Source organism: Eutrigla gurnardus, assembly GCF_963514095.1.
Source record: "Eutrigla gurnardus genome assembly, chromosome: 11".
NCBI classification, from domain to species: Eukaryota; Metazoa; Chordata; class Actinopteri; order Perciformes; family Triglidae; genus Eutrigla; species Eutrigla gurnardus.
Window position 1 is genome coordinate 17,783,860 of NC_139925.1, and position 18,803 is coordinate 17,802,662.

Genomic DNA, 18,803 nt, shown 5'->3' on the forward strand with positions numbered 1-18,803 from the left:
AGGCTGCCAGTCTTCAGCTTTGGTAGATTAGGGGCCCGATGCCGCTCTAAAGATTCCTTGTTCTTGTCATCTACTTGTTGTGTTACCAACAGCAAAATGGCATCCCAAATGAGGCGTGTAGAGCCGACATATTTTCACATCCTTCTCCGTGAATTAAGGATTGATTACGACAAAACTGCTGATTGTTGGAACAGTGGAAAGACTAACGAACCAAGACGTCCTTGGTGAGATTTATTTTATTCCATGAATTAACAAGGCCGTTCAGCCTATCTTAAATCGGTGAAAAAGAAAAACTCGAATTCAGGTGTGAAGTTGTCTTTTTCAGTTTAGGTGTAAGAATATTTCCGTCGTTTTGTGAGTTTATTTAGCTTGTCATCGCCTCACAAATCGCCGCCGGTGCACAGTGCATCCTGGTACATGTAGTCACAGCCAGCACGGCTTCGCAGCAGGAGAGATCAGCTTTCTCGTTCAATATAGCACACCCTGGGAATTGATTTCACCAGTAGACTATATTTACCATCAGCCCTGATTGGACATGCACATCAAAGCAAATTAAAGTAAATTCTGATGGGTAATGTCACCACGTCTGCATGTAAAAGGAGACTCACAGGTGAAATACAAAACGTAGTGGCTTATAGATGATCTTTTATGTTGTTTTGACATCTGATATAATCCAGTTGTAAGTGGAGCTGAAAGCATCACATAGTATATTCATGATGAGCACACATGGACTGCTACCTGTTCAAAGAGCATAGTTGCCTTGTTAATGAATCTATTAGGCGTGTAATTGATGAAGCAATCAGCTACAGGACACCTGTATCAATACGTCAATTGGCTAACAGGTTCCTAAGTAGTTGTATGCTACAGTGTAGAAAATGGTGTGCTTTCAAAATAATGAGCCGTAGAGATGATGAGGGGATGAATAGCTGCTGGTGCTTCAGGTCTACACGATTTGATTTTCCTGCCGTCAGAATGACGCTTCCCAGATGAGAAAACACCAACGAGATACGGCCTGATTTTCACCAACTCTTCTCTCACTCTTCTCCTCATTTATTATCTGTTTCCCCCGCCGCCTTCCTCTTGTTTTCTTGGCTCTGTTGTCTTTTTACCAGTCGGGGTTAACGAGTTTGGTCTGCCGCAGATAATAAGGGCTGCCACTGTGTGTGTGTGTGTGTGCATCTCTGTGTGTTTCTCAGTAAGTATATTTTGTTGGATGGCCATCATACTTGTCTTTGCCTCTACATGATTGCATGGTTTCATACGTGTGTTCAAAGAGTGTCAGTTTGATATTTGCAAGATCAAAGGGTTAATGTGGGTTAAAGCAAGCCCTCTTGTTATTTATATATATATATAAATATATATATATATATATATATATATATATATATATATATATATATATATATATATATATATATATTTGTTTTTATTCACTGCAGGGAGCCAAGCGAAGAGCAAACTTTTTTTCCTTATTTTCAGTTCTGTCACTCTTCCTTGATGGTTTTACTTATTTTACCATTACATTCTCTTCCTTTGGCTTGTTCTCCTGCTCGTGCTTCACCTCACTACTTTCGGCTCATCCCGTCTCTCCATCTCCTCCCTTCATGTCCTCCCTCTTTGTGCTCTCATTAAGCTTGCTCAGCAGTAACTGGAACTGACATCTCTGAAGATCCTGACACACGCCGGTTACAGGGTCATGACTAGAGAGAATCTACAGAGAGAGAAAAGACAGAAAGAGAGAATATGGAGACTGAGAGAGGGAGAGAGAGAGGGAGAGGGAGAGAGAGGACTTGCTGTTCTACTTTTACTGCACTTTTGTTGCTGCGCAGTTTAGAGCTGGGGGAGGATTGCCTGGCGCTTTATTTACATGTCATACTTTGACGGACACATATCTGAATATATATACCCATCCTCTAACTCAGTAGATGCGAACCTTTTTGGACTCTTAGAATGAAGCTGATAATGTCTTCTTCCAAAATAGTATCAAAGCTTATGTCATGTGTGTGACATAAGCTCATGTGTGTCACAAAGTTAAGCAAAATTAATTTTTCCTTTCATTTTTAGTACTTTTAGAGGCTTCATGTGGTGCAATATTAAGTCATTCAAAAGCAATAGTTAATTGCTGTTTTCCCATCCTCCCATTCTTCTTACAACTCAGAGCTATTTGCAATCCCTTGACCCCCATTTTTGGAAGCACTGCAATAATATTTGAAAGAAAAACACTAGAGCTGTGTTCAAAGCCTCTCCAATGTAGTCCATACCCATCTCCGAAATATATACTGAGTATGCAAAGGTCACACCATCCAACATGAACACAACTCTAGTATTACAGCAAACCTTATACATGTAAAGTGAGATAAAGTGGTAATGTAGACAACTTTGAGGGGCAAACCCATACTCCCTACACAAATATCTTCTGCAGTGGAAAGATGATATCGTGTTTGTTCAAATGTGCTTTCGTCAAGGTTAAATGGATGTTTGGTTTAGTGCTTAAAAAAATGACTGTGTTTGTGTACTTATCTTTTTGAGGTCCGGTGTTGACACCTTGAAAGTGAGCGAGATATTTTTGGAAAGCAAGGACATTTGTTCTGGTAATCACTTCTTAAAAAGGGCTTTTTGAGGGTAAATACTTTTTTTTAGGGTCTACAAAAAGGAAAATAACAGATGTGAAACATTTTAACAAGGTGATACTCACTGAATGTGGTTTCGGGTCAAGTGTCCTTTCCTCCCTCTGGGCAAGTAGGCGAGGGAGAGACGCATTGAACAAAATGAGCCACAGATCTGTCATTTTAGTGCGGTGGTGCGTGAGCTGTCCATTGTCACTCCTCTTTTATACATCACAAGTGCAGAAAAGACTTCTGCAAAGGATACACCGGTTTATCTTATTCTTAATTTGAGATGCTAATGAATTTTCACACAGTCTCACTGTGCTGTGAGTATAATTTGGCCTTAGGTGAGGAGCAGGGAAGCTCATCTGCCTTCTGCTGTCTCGGCACAAAGCTCACACATAATCAAAAATGTAATATGCCCATGCACACTCATGAGCAAAGTCCCACATATCGGGGATGCAGGATATCGACAGTAATTACTTATTTGTGCTTATTATGGCATCTCAAATATTAATGGAGGCTCATGTCGGCAGTTTTTTATTCATCTCTTATTTTAAAAGACAATATAAATAGCATTGTTAGTTTGAAGAAAATGAAAGATTGGTATTTCAAAAGCAGTGCTTATCCCATTATACGTGATCCCCTAACCCCTTCCCCCAGATACATACAGTATGTGTTTGTTTGCTACCATTCATACACAAACATTTGAATTGAACTAAGTAACAAAATACAAGTAATATTCAAATACATAAATGTATTATTTTTCTCTTCAGTCAATACAAACGTTGGTAATTGTTTGTCAATTTGAGAGGCGGATATAAAGTCGCCCCATCTTTTCGGATGTCTGGGCTCATCAGAGGTCATCCACACAGCAGATGAAGTAAGGGAGTGTCCGGATCTGCTTGGTTGAAGAATAATAATCATGTTTAATAAGTGTGCAGGGTGGTTCGTCTAAGGTCAGGTTGAGTTTAGCAGAAGTCGCTTCCACAACAGGAAGGGACAAAAAAGAAGAGAGGATGTTGAGACCATGCTGTCTACTGTACAACATGTGTTTAAATCTGTTCAAACACAAGTGAGTCCAGCAAATATATTTACATGCACACTATTATCCCAAAGTCTAGTCCGACAGGTTGTCAAATAATACTCAGTTTCACAAAATCCAGTCCAACTTACCTTTAATTTACTAAAGAAATCCACGGCATCCCATCTGCCAAAGTTGCACCCACAAGATAAGCTGAGGGGTCGTCCATCCCAAGAATGATAACTTTAAAGATTACTATAAATACTGTATATTGCTTTAAAAATTGTGCCAACTCAAGTGATTGGCCGAGTCCAACGACAGTGGCGAATGATATCTTTGAGATCACGTTCAGAGCGATGAACCATAGAAACACTATATCCTTGGAAAAAATGATGCCACGATGTGGAGGTGTGAACACGAGTCAGCACATTTGCAGACTTCAGACAAAATCTAAAAAGACTCAAACTTTATGGTACCTCAATAAGTCATCATATCAAAACAACAAGAATGACTAATATGAGTGTTATCTCATACGCTGACTCGATGGTTAGGGCCTGGGGACAACTAAATCACTCTAAAGTTTACCCCAAAAAAATGCATTCATGAATTAAATGAACAAATGTTTGAATTTGTATACATCAAAGACTTGATATCCTCTTGCTGATGCCAACGTCATGTTCTGAGAAAGATCGGTTATTCAGACAGGTGCTGAAATTATACATAAAAGCCAACATCACTTGTTGTGATTCACCTTTGAATGAAAGCTTCTAATTCAATAGCAGGAGTTGTTTTCGGTGCCTAGAAGTAGGTGTGCAGAGGCACAGGAAGGAAAGACTGATGGATCACTGTGTCACCCAAAGCTGGCATTGAGAAACTGTGAAAGGATGTTTTATTTGAATATATGTGAAACAGTATTCAGTTTTTGTGGCACACAAGCACATCTCTGAAAGGTTGTTCAAGTTTGCAATACATTTTATAAAGCTATGTATAAGCTGTTTTTATGTTCATTTGAGGATATAACTACTTATTTTACTATTTTGTTGATTGTGGGAGTTTTTTAGATTATGGAAGGAATACGCTGAAAAACAATGACATATTCCAATATGCTGTACAACATAAAGGCTTGACCATGTGTCTTTGCACATATATGTATGAATATTTCAGTGAGGTTAAGAAACCGTTATGCAGATGAGCTTTTCTTTCCTTTACACCAGTATCAGGGTCATAATTCACTATTGAGGGGGGAGGTGGGGGGGGGGGTATATCATTATGTTCAAACAGCAGCTCTGTAAAGCTCAGCTTTCCTCTGATGTGTGTGTCTTTTACATCAAAGCCACAGAACCCTATTAATAGGTCCACTAATGGACTCTAATGGTAAATAGCCACATCAGCACTCAGGTTTTTGACTGTGTGGTGAATTTATAATGGCGGGGAAGTGATAACAAAACTTAAGTACCGTCTAACTCGCCTTTAATTGTGGTTTTGGCTGTTGCAATATAAAGCTTTATTTTAACATGGGGACTAACAAGCGTGTGATTCATGATAAGATCCAGCTTTTTGCTAATGTGACCTGCTGGCCGTTACGACGCAGAATTTCTGGTGTGGCTAATAAAACACTTTTTTTCACCTGCTCAGTGTGTCTCAAGAGATTAGTTTGGAGCATTTATTGCGAGTCAAACATCACTTTGTTAACCTTGTAGTTAGGATAAACTGGTTTAAATCACGGCAAGTGGCACAGATATTTCACCTGCAGCAGCATCATTATTAGCCAAGCATTAGTTTGTCTGCTTCACTAATTTACTGACTTTCTTTACTTCACCTCCACCACTCACCTTCCCATAAAAACAGCATTTGTTGTTCACAGCTGATTTAGTGTTGTCTTTCCCTCTGTAGGTAATGCCATCCAAGCCTTTGGGAATGGGACGGATGTTGGAGTGTGGCAGCCGATGTCCCCAGTCCAGACCACCACCTCCACCACCACCCCCTACCACAGGAACCGCGACCGCAACCCCAACACCATCGACAACAACATCATCACAGACCCTGGCATCTATCACTTCTGTGGCAGCCTACAGGTTAGACACACACACACACACGCACATGCTAACTTTGGATTCAGAGGACAACTGTGTTGAGAGGCTTAAGGTTTCTGGCCAGTGTGGGACAAATCTGATCCTGTAACACAGAAATGTTAAAATTATTTTTTAATCTGCATAGAATGACAGATTTTAGTCACCAATTCTCTTTATCTGACCGGGTGATCCTTTTTATCAATATCTGTTTTTGTCACCTCACTGCCTCTTCATTTTCCTGAAAACCATACAAAAGCATACACAGCAAAGAGTGAACAACCTCAGAAAAGCAAGTGGCTGGTGGAGATATTGAAAGCAGCTAAAGAGCCAGATATTTTTCTTTGCTGTTGGTGGAGACCAAACCAGAGCAAAAAAAAAAAAAAAAAAACACAAATATTGGAGTCTTTCTAGCGTCTTCTGGTCAAAGACCATCAAATGTACCATGTTTTGTGTAATGATATAGAAAACAACAACGTGGACAACTTTGTTTTAACGACACGACAGGAAATCATTTAGTTAAAGTACATTTTATAAAATACTAACATGAACATCAACCTGTGTAGCCTATGTGACTCTCATCCGACTGAGAAATATAGCTTCAGCCATTCCTGCTCTACAGGAATAACAGTTATCTGGCTGATGAAATGGAGGGATCACAAGCAGCAATCCTGAACACCTGAGACGGGCTCCCCCTGGGTCAGGAAGGAAGCGAGAATAATACCATCATTACCAGCAGAGGGAAGACGGGGACTATTTCACCTGTAATAATACTTATAATAATAATAATAATAATAATAATCTATTTATTTCAGGGGGAGACACTTATCATTGGTCTCCACTATCTCCCCTAAAAACTGTCTCTTGAGCACCACGATGCTCACAAGCTAGTCACTACCCTTTGTCCATCTGCTGTTTGGTTTATCATAGCTTTAACACTTAAAGCTGCTCCATGATATTGCTGGAAACAGGATCGATGAGAGCGGTGAACCGAAATGAGTTGTGATCTGTAAAACAAAGAAAAATGAGCTGAAAGATGCTTAAATGCTCTTGAGAGGGGAAATGCAGAGCTGCGTAATTGTCTTGAGCACACAAGCAAAGTATATGAGATATTCTGTAGCATTAGTACTTCCAAAATGTTTTGAACATTAATTTCAATTTATCCACCTACACAGGGTCCCAAATGTGCATGTTATTTAGACAACGCTCCACTCTGGCTGGTAGAAATCAACTGGTCTGCTCTCACCTCAATAGAGTAGTATACTGGGCGTCTAGTATACCGGGACAAATCCCAGTGAGGTAATGGGCCCTCTCTGTGTGGCATTGGTAGCCATGTTCTATGACCAATCAAAACCAAGTTAGTTAAACACCTACAAAAGCCCTACACAATTCAGTAGCAGAAGACTTCATAACTGGAGACAAGGAGGAAAACCACTTGAGAGGGAAAGCTCTGAAGTCTGAACACATAACTTCAGAATCAATGTAATGTAAATGTAATACCGGTACAATGATTATATATAAACGTATTATTATTCCTGTATAACTCAGAATCAGAATTTATTGGCCAAGTAAGTGAACACCTACAAGCAATGTGACTTTGGCTTTTTTGTCCCTCTCGATACACAGAAATAGACATACAGCTAAAACAAGGATAACAAAATGAATAAAGATTAACATTTGACTACTTTGTACAGATATAAATATAATATGTATATACAAGCACAGGGCAATGAAATTACAAACATTACTGCAAGGTTTTACCACAGTATTTATCAATTCAACTGTGTTACACTTTAGTGTTCAACCAGTTGAATGAATATCTCTGCAGTATAGTTTAGTAGTAACACTAACCATATGCAAACTGCTATAATACTGATTGAGAACTGAGATAAAATGTACATGCTGAACAGTAATAAAAGCAAATTGCAATCGTAAAAAGTAGTTTATTATGTTTGGCTGGGAAAAATAAATTGTGTATCTGGCCATCTACGCCCTGCTCCTACACCTGGAAATCCCCTCTGCCAGTCAATTAGACAGTGATTACAGGCAGCAGTCCTGTATGTTAAATTATTTTTCATTGTTGTGACCAGGGTACCTTTTTTATTTCATTTGCATCACAGATTGTGCCTTTAACTTTTTGTTTCAGACTGTTTTTTTAGAAACACAAAGATATGCGGGCATACTGTCCTGCAAGTTTAGTTCACACAAACCAATATTGTAGACGGATGCAATTACACGCAAATACACACAAATGCAAGTGTACTGACACACACACACACACACACACATACACACACACACACACACAGAGCGAGAGAGAGAGAGACAGAGAGAGAGAGAGAGAGAGAGAGAGAGAGCCTGTACTGATAATGAGCTTTGGTGGTGTACTGGTGTGTATGTGCTGTTGGCACTGCTCTGATAGCATTTTCTACTGTGTACATGTACTGTTCCTATATTGTAGTGTGGCTGCAAGCATAGTATGTGTGTTTGACTTTCTGTGTGTGTGTGCGTGCATGTGTGTGTGTGTTGTAATGACATACTCGAGGGACAGGCCTGTGAGAAGATGCACTCCACTCTTCTTATTGATCTCGCTCTTTCACACACATATGCAGAATAATAACCATTAACCAGTGAAAATCTCTCCACCTCCAGCCAATGACATCCCAGTAACATTTACAGCGGTGCGTTTACCGTTGCTTGAAAGAAAATAGAGAGGAAAATAGAGGAAACTGCAACCAGCTGAATGTGTCTCAGCTCCCTGTGACAGGAAAGTAAGGAAAAACAGTTTCCCCATTTTTCAGTCTTCTCAATTCAAGTTCGACTCCTTTGTAAAATGTTCAGACAAAACAAAGACTTAAACTACAACTGAAGAAGAGGAGATCCATATCTTTCTAGTCATAAAGGTGAATTGGTCCTTCGGTCGACTGGTTCAGACTGAATTATCTCAGCAACTTTTGGCAAAATTGTACATGGTAAATGGCCTCATTTATATAGCGCTTTTCTCCAAAGCGCTTTACAGGAATGACTGACATTCACCCATCCACGCACACATTCACACACAGACGGCGGAGTCAACCACGCAGGGCGACAGCCAGCTCGTCAGGAGCAATTAGGGTGAGGTGTCTTGCTCAGGGACACCGGGCACTCAGCTAGGAGGAGCCGGGGATCGAACCGGCAATATTGCGGTTGCCAGACAAATGCTCTACCTCCTGAGCTAAACCCCCCCCCTTTGTCATGAAGTTTAATTTGGGTTTTGGGCTAATTAGCAAATGTTAGAGTACTATGACAAATATTGCAAGCATGTTGTTGTTGATTATTATTATTATTATTAGTAGTAGTAGCAGTAGTAGTATTAGTATTATTATTGTTATTATTATAGTAGTAGTAGTAGAATTCACTCTCTTCACTATATATTTTTTAATCACACACTAGTTAGTAGGGTCCACAGCAAACCCACCAGAGATGAAGCAACATATACACACACATGCCAGAATGCAGAGGCTTACATACAGTATACAGACTCAACACCCCAGGGCTCCATCAGCCTGTTCTTATAAATATAGTTGACTCCCAAGCAGGCAGGAAGTGCCCTGGACAAATATGGAAATCTACCACATGCTAATGTGACTTTTCCAGAACAGGCAGGTATTAGGCAAATTCAAAACACGTAGGCAAATTCAAAACACGTGGACACAGAGAAGAGATATGAATATATATTTGAATTTGTTGATGTCCAAATCTTTTTGAGTTGGAAATAATCACTGCGGTTGTTTAATACCAAAGGATACATACACAGTTTATGTGGTTTTGATACGGATGTACATTAAGTGTGATATAAGATTAACTTCAACCACATTGTAAAGACTCATTCACATCTACACATTTGGCTTTATATAGTCGAATTTAAGATACTGTATCCATCCAACACAGAAATCACAGAGATGGAGAAAGTGATATACAGGCGATGATAATAATGATGATGATAATAATAATAATGATACATTTTATTTATAGAAAATTCTTCACCAGTATAATCATTTGGGGAGTTGTTTTACCCTCTGGTATACATTTGGATCACACATTGTGCCATGAATTGTGTCTATACAGCAAGACAATTTGTTAGTTTTGAATCATAGTGAAGATTATAACAGCAAGAACATTAGCAGTGGCAGATGGAGCTCTTCTAAATGGAAAGTACATCCAAGATTCACTTGCGTATAATTTAGATTTCCAAATGTGTTACTGTGAAACACTCAAAGTGCCCTCAGGATTTTCAGACTTCAGTAATAAGCTATAAAAGTGTATTACCATTATGATCTCAGTGTTTCTATCTTAGATGTGAAAACTAATGCATCTATGACTCCTACCACAGATGGGCGCTCATCTTGAAACACAAACGGATGCAAGTTCTGTTTAGTCATTGTGTTCCTTAGAACATGTATTTTTCATTTTTCAACAACACAAAGTAATGGCTTGTTCTTTTGTTAGTCCAAATGCACAATGATTTATAGACATCATTCCACCCAAGCGGTGTCTGTTTTGTATTGAAGCAAAGTAAGTAAGTAAGTAAAGTAAGTACAAAGGTGTAATAACAGAGTATAGTTGCTTTGTTTCTGTATCAGCATGTCCTCTACATCCTGTACATCCCTATGTTTGGCCTTAATTCAGTATACTGTGTATATATACAGTATGTATACTATACTAATGCAGAGATTCAGTATGCAGATCATTAAGCTCAGGAAAACATAATTTCTTGAGCCACAAACTCCTGCACAGTATGTACAAAGTATCAAACTCTTACACAGATGCCCTGTTTACCAAATTCATAACCCCAAAAAAAAAAAATGATTTGATGTTCAGATGCTGATTACAAGGCCTGCCATGTAAATCAGCAAATCAACTCTCCCTGTGCTTGCAATCGACACAAGTGGTAATCAGTCTTACCTTTTACCAAATGTACCGGAAGAGTAAAAACACAGTGGAGAGAATGGAAATAACCAATGTGGTGCCTCATCACTGAACAAATGTTATGGTTATTTGTGCATTCCTCTTTTTTCTGATCATTACTTGATTGTGAGGCGACAGTGCTAATGACTTAACCACCATGCAGGCAGCCACAGAAGAGTCCAGAATACAGCAAATTAACAACAACAGAGAATATACAGGCAGAGAACCAGATTCAGACACTGCCCCACACTTTAGTTAGTCATACATGATTGAGAGGCATTCTTTTTGTACCAGTTCATACAGTCTTTATGTTTTTGTTGTGGCGCATGCAGATAGTAAATTGGTAGCTTCAATAGCGTTCACTATATGTATGACACAAATATACTCATCAACATCAGAAAAGAAGTATTGGATTAAATGCAGAAGATCTTGAGACAATCACCGGCCACAAAATCTTGCGACCACTCAGCCAGACCGATCAAACCAAACACCATCGGAAGCAATGCAACTGCTGCAGGAAAACTGGGAAGAGAGCCAGGATAAGAGCAAAGCAGCTAACGCTAGGACGGAGGCTAACCCAGCAACTCTGTGTTTACAAACAAAGACGAGGGAGTCTATCTGCGGGAGTCCATCGAGGAAGTCCATTGAGGTAGGCATAACATCTCAACCACCACCCATCGCAGCCATGTGTCCTATCCCAGTCAGGACATCAAGCCAGAGAATATTTCACCAGAGACCCTTCAGTCGAGGCTGTAACCCATCCAAACTCTGCTACCCACCATTCTCCACCGGTACGGAACTTGAAGTACTAGGGGGGCTATGGAACTGCCAGTCTGCAGTCAAGAAAGCGGACAACATTTCAGCGTATGCCTGCCTGTAGACTCTCGACTTCCTGGCCCTTATGGAGACCTGGATCACCCCAGAAAACACTGCCACTCCAGCTGCCCTCTCAACTGCCGACTTGTTTTCACACTCCCCAAGACGAACAGGTCGAGGAGGTCCTTATCTCACCCAGGTGGTCCCACCAGGTCCTTCCCCTGGACCACCTACCCCGATCTGCACTTGAATTTCATGCTGTCTCTGTCACCCTTCCTTTCAAGCTCAACATCATAGTGATCTATTGCCCACCCGGTCCTCTCTGTGACTTTTTAGATGAGATGGATACCCTCCTAAGCTACTCCCCTGATGATGGCACACCACTCGTCATCCTCGGTGACTTCAACATCCACCCGGGAAAGCTGCACTCAGCTACGAATTGATTGACTTCTTCTCCACTTTGACCTTACACTCTCCCCCTCTCCACCCACCCACCGGGCCGGGAATCAACTTGACCTTGTCTTCACGAGATCCTGTGGTATCTCGGCACTCTCTGTTACCCCGCTCACCGTGTCCGACCACAACTTTGTGACTTTCTCCCTCCTCATAAAGCCCACCGCATCCCTCCCCTCTACGCCTCGAACTGTCACCAGCCGCCGCAACCTGAAATCCCTCACTCCCTCCGCTCTCTCCTCAACTGTTCTTTCCGCACTACCATCCTCAGAACAGTTCTCCTTAATGCCTACTGAGGAAGCCTCCTCACTCTCCTCTTCTTTGGACAGTCTCTGTCCCCCAATCTCACGACCTGCGCGATCATCTCCCTCCCATCCCTGGCTGTCCGAACCTCTGCGAACCAACAGATCAGTCTTGCGAGCTGTAGAGAGAAAATGGAAGAAATTAGGCCAGGATGAGGACCTTGCTCACTACCACCACCTCCTCTCTGACTTCTACCTGGCAAAGATCAACTCTTCCGCCTCCAACCCCAGGAAATTATTCTCCATGTTCTCCTCCCTCCTCACCCCTCCTTCCTCCCTTACTGCTGATGACTTTGAAACTTACTTTACCAAGAAAGTAAAAGACATCAGCTCCTCATTCATGCCTATTCCCTCCCAGAACACATCTCCCCCAACTCTCAACTCTGATGGCCTTACCAGCTTTAGCCCTCTCACCTCTGAAGACGTAACACGCACTTGTTATGTCTAACCGTTGCCAGAGCATTGCCAGAGCAAAACTGAAAGCTGGGATCGAGGAGCCACAGCGGAGGTGTCATGAGAGACCGGAGAGAGACCTCAACACCAACAACACTAAAGATATGTGGCAGGTGATCCAGAATGTCATCGGTTACAAAAGCCAGAGCGCCCCTGTCGTGTGTGAAGCCATGCTGCCGGATGAGCTGAACTCTTTTGCGCTCACTTTGATCTCCTCAGGAGATCAAAGGAGATCTCCTCTGATCTCCTCAAGAATCAGCCGTCAGGTCCGCCCCGCCTCCAGAGGACCCGCCAGTGTCGGTATATCCACAACGGATGTGGAAAAAATGTGACTATGAGTAAAGCTCCTGGGCCTGATAACATCCAACAATATCACTGTCAGAGGAGAGATTTCCCACCTGCTTCAAGACAGCCACCATGTTACTAAAAAGTCTGCCATGTCCAGTCTGAATGACTGCTCCCCCCTCACCCCCCCATTCTGATGAAACTGGTTCTCCCTCACATCACAAACCAGTTTGCATCCAGAGCAAACAGTTCCACAGAGGATGCTGTCTCCACTGTCTTACAGCCGCCCTCAAATATCTTGAAAATGACTACAAACACCTTCATCAGAATGTTATTTGTTTAGCATTCAACGCTATCCCCCCCATGAAGCTGATAAACGCTGCACTGAGCAAGGTAAACGTAGCACGCTGGGCTCGATTACCTCACTCTGCAACTGGTTATTACACTTCTTCACAAAGAGGCCCCGTTTGTTGTTAATATTAACAGAGGAGCAATATAAAGCATCCTGACTGGAAGCATTACAAACGGGCATGGGATGTGTATGGGCTTTACAGCGCATCATCAAAACCACCCAGCACATCATGGGTACCCATCTACTGAAGATCAGTGATGCTGGTGGAAGGAGGTGCCTACGGAGACCCATAAGGATATTAAAAGACAAAAGCCGCCACAACCTGTTGACCCTGCTGCCGTCTATACAGAGGTATAGAGATACAGAGGTATCTGCTGCCGTACTGCCAGACTTCAGAGCAGCAGGAAGTTTAGCTGCCTAAATGTTTGCAGACCTCAGCGACTATTAAGTCACTTTTAGTTTCTGAAAGGTTTTTTTTCTAACTCTTAACCTTAAAGTTGTTTCCAGTGACTAAACAGACCTTAACTGACAGAAATTACGGTGCGTGGTGTAATGTTCATTTTGAGCAATTAACAGAATAAGTTAAAGTGTTAAAGTTAAAGTGCGAATTAAAGTGCACTCAAGCCATCAAAGCATCCTTCTTCGCTGTCATCATGCAGCAGCCTCTACCCTTCATCTACACGCATGGGAAATCTGTGTGTGTGTGTGTGTGTGTCTGAGAGAGCATCTCGCTTGAGCGTGCGACAGACATTGAATGATAAATCTGAGATGAAATCAGAGTCTGGATTTGACTGTCCCTCTGTGCACACTCACTTGTCTTCCTCCTCTAACTGAAAATATCAGAGGCTTTAAAAGTTTAACAGGCTCTCAGGGAAAACTATCCAAGGTTGTGGTCGTTTTATTTCACAATTTAATGTTACATTCCAATCCTGTTGTGGTGATCAAATCGCCGCCGAGATTCAGATTGAATGTGATGCTTATTTGAGTTTTGGTCACAGTGTTAGAGTGCTATTCCCTGTGTGTTGTTTGTCCCTGTTGTGCAAAACGTATTGACAGAATATGTTGAGACTGATTAGATTGCAGATTGTTCCATCGATCAGAGCAAATTAATAACTGCAGATCCTCTGTGCACGTTCAGTCTCAGCTGTCAAAGTGCTACAGTGCTGCTGTGTCATGTAACACGGGCAAACTAAAACAATGGGCTTATCTTGAAACTTTGTTCATAAGACTGTTAATAATAATGTAATAATAATGTCCATAATGTTGTCCATTGTTTTCAGCCACACTCCTCTGTTTATTCCTATTTAAATGCATTACGTTTGACCAGGTTTAATGATTACATTGTGTCTATTAAATTACCCAGGGGAAAATGTATTCATGCATAACAATTGTTGGCACTAGAAAGACGAGACATTTGCGAATTATTCCAACTTCATGAGACCCTCTATAATTTGTCATTTGTTTTGTTTTTATCATAGACACCGAATCCCAAATATTTGTGTGAATGATTTTGCGTTGTAAGATGGATTGTGATCCTTTGTATCTTTCTGTTGCAGGCTCAGAAGTTGAAGTCAAACTCAACTGTTGATGGCGTCTTCTGCGTGGTAAGTCCATCATTGTGTAATAAATGAGAACGTATACAATCAGTAAAACATGGAGTTCCGGACATATAATACCTGAAGCTATTCAACTAACCAAAGTCAAAATAAGTTTCATGGAATGAACCTCACCATCTTATGGTATTGGCAGCGATTCTTGTCCGGTTTTTTCACGGTTACCTCCAAACTTTCTTGTTAGTGCTACTCGGAGAAAAAATGTCCTTGCCTTTTTACTTCTTTGTCATGATTATGTTTTAGTTTAGGCAGTTAAATATAGATTTTTATATATATATATTTGAATGCACTAGCAGCTTGAGTTTATTTTAAAGATGCAGAAATAAAACATAACTTTGACAGGAAGGTAACTGCAGGGACAAATTGCCATCTTAAGCATGTTTCAAGTCCTTGCAAGCTGATTATTGCAGTGCATTTGGATATTATGTGTTGGTGTTATCAGAGTGCTTGGTCAAATGTACTATCAAAGAACTACGATTATGCCTGTAATTTGGGGAAAATATCACAGAAAGAAAAAAACAACATTTAAGACCACAGGGCAAAGGCTCAACTTGTCAAATAATCAAAAACTGTAATCGGACTTTGCTGTTGGAAGTCTTTGACCTCCCTCTGACTGGGATTGCCATTGCCACCTCCTTTGTAAACTTCTGGTGTTTGTAGTTCCTTTGAGGCTGAAATGTAGTTGTTGCTTATCTGGTGGCTTTTAAAGTTCACTGTAAATGTCATTGTACAATAATAAGGCACTGTAATGCACTGGACTGACATTTAATAGAGGCAGGGAGAGGTCTGGGGGAGATGACCCGGCTGTTAGCTTGCAGCTTTATTAGTGAGCCAAAGACCAACGGTGACGTTCTGTATACACATTCTTATGCTTGATGGCACATGCAAATGCCCACAACCACGTGTAACATTTTAGTTATTAAGCAACCTTTTGATTGTGTATCACGTTGTACCAGATGAATACGCTCAACAGTTTTTATATGTGATATTATTGAATTCATGAAGTGTGTTACATCTTGCAAGCATTGCAGACTTTATGTCGACTTTATGTCGACTTTATGTCCCGGCTGGTATAAGATGCGGTACTGGCACACCAATCAAAAAGGCCTTTCTCCAGTGTGTGATGCATTCATAAGTAAAGACTTAAGTACCTAAAACATGACAATGGCGCTTGATGCTTGAAATGCTTGGCAGCACTTTTTGTTATTGTTGTTGCATTTTGGTGATCATTCATCAAGCTGTCATGAAAAAAGATCCCAGAGTCTGTTGTGGATAAGATCCAGAGGGACCTGCCGCAGTTGATTCATGAAACTTGTTCTTGCCACAATCTTGACATTCAGACTTTCAATCCGTTGTCTCGGAATCACATTTTCCAAGACAATGTGAAGTTAATCTTACATATACAGACCAGATAGAGCATACACTTCAAGGCGCACTGTTTTCCACATTAAATATATATTGGCATGTGTTTTCAATATGAATAGGCGTTTCCTAGAGTGACTTATCAGCAGCTCAATTGTAGAGCAAAGGGGTGATCAGTTGATCCTGCCTGATTAGCTGCACTTTGTCAACTTTTTTTTTAAGTTTACAAGTCAATTGTGGTATATTTTCCATCCAAAGTGTGTCATTTGAAACAACAGTTCCCTGCTTTCAGAAATAAGTACACAAATCATGACTCCTTTTTTTAGATGAACTGTTTATTTTGCTGGTTGAAATGACACCAGCAGCTAGGAACCTAGCATTGCATTTGTGATTTTGTTAGAAATCTGTTTCTAGGTGACTTTTACACATTTGACACATAACTGATAGCATACTATCGTACTGAAGCGTCGGACTCATGGTTCATATAGAAGACATCAAAATTGTTCTTGTATTCCAGGGAAAGCCAATTAGCCTTTGTATAGGAGGGTGCTTTCACATGCCAACATTTATTCTGTTTTAATCAAACTCTTGTGCAGTTCAACTGGTACAGTTCATTTTGGCAGTTGTGAAGGCAGCAATCACCAAAGACTGCTTGTGAGATGGGTCTTGCAACATTTCCAAGTGAACCCAATAGATCATTGCTGAGTGATAATTGGTTAAAAACTGAAAAGAATGAGTGACTGCTTTTTTCTCATAACCATACTCTTTCTCTCCTTCAGGACCCTCAGATAGATGGTCCAAGTACATCCAATGCCATCCTGAGAAACTCGGCTGTCTCCAGACATCCCACCGGCCTGGGCTCTCTGCTGCCCCCACTGCTCTGGCTGTTGTACTGCAGCCTGCTGGCGTACTCCTCGCCGTGTGTCTTGTAGCCTCGCTGCTTCACAGCAACAAACGGACTGACAAATCCACATTTGTATAAAAGGAAAAGCAAAACAAGAAATGATATCCTTTCTTCTCAGTAATACCTGTTGTACTTTCATTTCCCTCTAGATTCTCTCTCTCTCTCTCTCTCTCTCTCTCTGTCTCTGTCTCTCTCTTTTGTTTTCTTTTTTATGAATTTTGTTATTTTTTTATTATTGTCTCTTTTGCATTGCAGCTGTGTGCTAAAGCAGTGATCTGTACGTGTTTACTCAGTTTGGCTGTGTGTTCCCTTTAGGTTAGCTGAAAAAAAAGGGATTTAAAGCTTCTGTGCTGCTCTCTTGGGCATAAATGAGAAAATACTTGAGGATTACATTCCAATCAATCAAAGCTGATGGCTCTTGGGAAAGTACACATAATGTAAATTAGAGTTGATTTTCAGAGTTGCGGTATCAGTTTTCACCCAAGTCTGTTTGTGTGTTGAGGCTATTGGTGGGATCTTTTGCTCAAAAGTCACAGTCAGTTCAGTAACGGCTACATTTTATCACTCGGGCAGCCTTTTAGGTGTTATTCAGTCTCCTCTGTGGTTTGTGTATGTTTAAATAATGATGTGATCTGGTATTTTACATTTTTATCTGAAAGGTTCCAGGCTATTTACCTGACAAAAAAAGAATAAAATGTCAGGGTGAATACCGATAACCTTAAACATCAGAGAAGTCAGAACATCTGTGCCCAAACCGTCTTTACGGTAGTTCATACTGAACACACATTGCCGCTGGCAAAAGCACACAGGCAAAGACCCACAAAGACATACTGCACATTTTCACACATTCAGACAAAAACAACAAACAGAAACACACACACACAATGCCAGGCTTTTCTTCTTCTTTTTTTACACCAGGAGTGATACTCGGAGTTCACAGGGCAGTAGGTTATAAACTGCTGGGGATGACTGAATCCACAGCAATCCACTCATTAGTGATTGTACATACTTGTAATCGTTACAACGCTGAGCCATGTTCAGTGTTTCTCTATGGAAAGTGCCAGAGAAGCTGCTGCAGTTTCACCTGAATATATTTCTTTTTCTTCTTCTTTTAGTTTTGATGTACTTTGCTGCACTGCGTCCACACAAAAAAAATATATATTATACATTATATTGTTCAATATATTCAATGGTAATTCACAGCTCCATCGTGCAAGAGCTCAAAGCGTCCTTTTTCTGTCAGTGCAGTGTTACGACGTATTGCCTCAATTGTGAAACTGTCAACACATGTTTGGGGAGCAAGCGAACACTCAATATTGACCATTTGCTGAGCCCCACCACCCTTTTCTTAGACTCACTACAGCTGTGGATGTTCCAGGCTTGTTCCAACATAACTTGTATACCCACCAAATCATGAAATTAGCTATGATGCTCAAGGGCGGATCAGGAAGTTCAGGACAGCCAATTATTTCCAGTCCGACTTAAAAAATGTGAATAACCAATGTCACTAGTTACTATATGGGCAGCACAGAGCAGAATGCTGCCCATCAGACTGGGCCAATGTAATACTTTCAGCGCTGATGGCGGATACAAGCATCCGCTCCCAATTTGGACCGA

General features: G+C 40.9%; 1 protein-coding gene across 2 annotated transcripts in view; it reads left to right on the top strand.

Annotated features, from left to right (window-relative positions):
• Nucleotides 1-18,010, top strand: part of gfra1a (gdnf family receptor alpha 1a) — an 88,997-nt gene extending 70,987 nt beyond the window's left edge. For both annotated transcript variants that reach the window (XM_084020541.1, XM_084020542.1), the window contains 3 exons: nt 5,524-5,705; nt 14,864-14,911; nt 17,062-18,010. In XM_084020541.1, the coding sequence (XP_083876667.1) occupies nt 5,524-5,705; nt 14,864-14,911; nt 17,062-17,214 (383 nt within the window). In that variant the 3' untranslated portion in view covers nt 17,215-18,010. The remainder of the gene's footprint in view (nt 1-5,523; nt 5,706-14,863; nt 14,912-17,061) is intronic.
• The last annotated feature ends 793 nt before the right edge of the window (nt 18,011-18,803 follow it).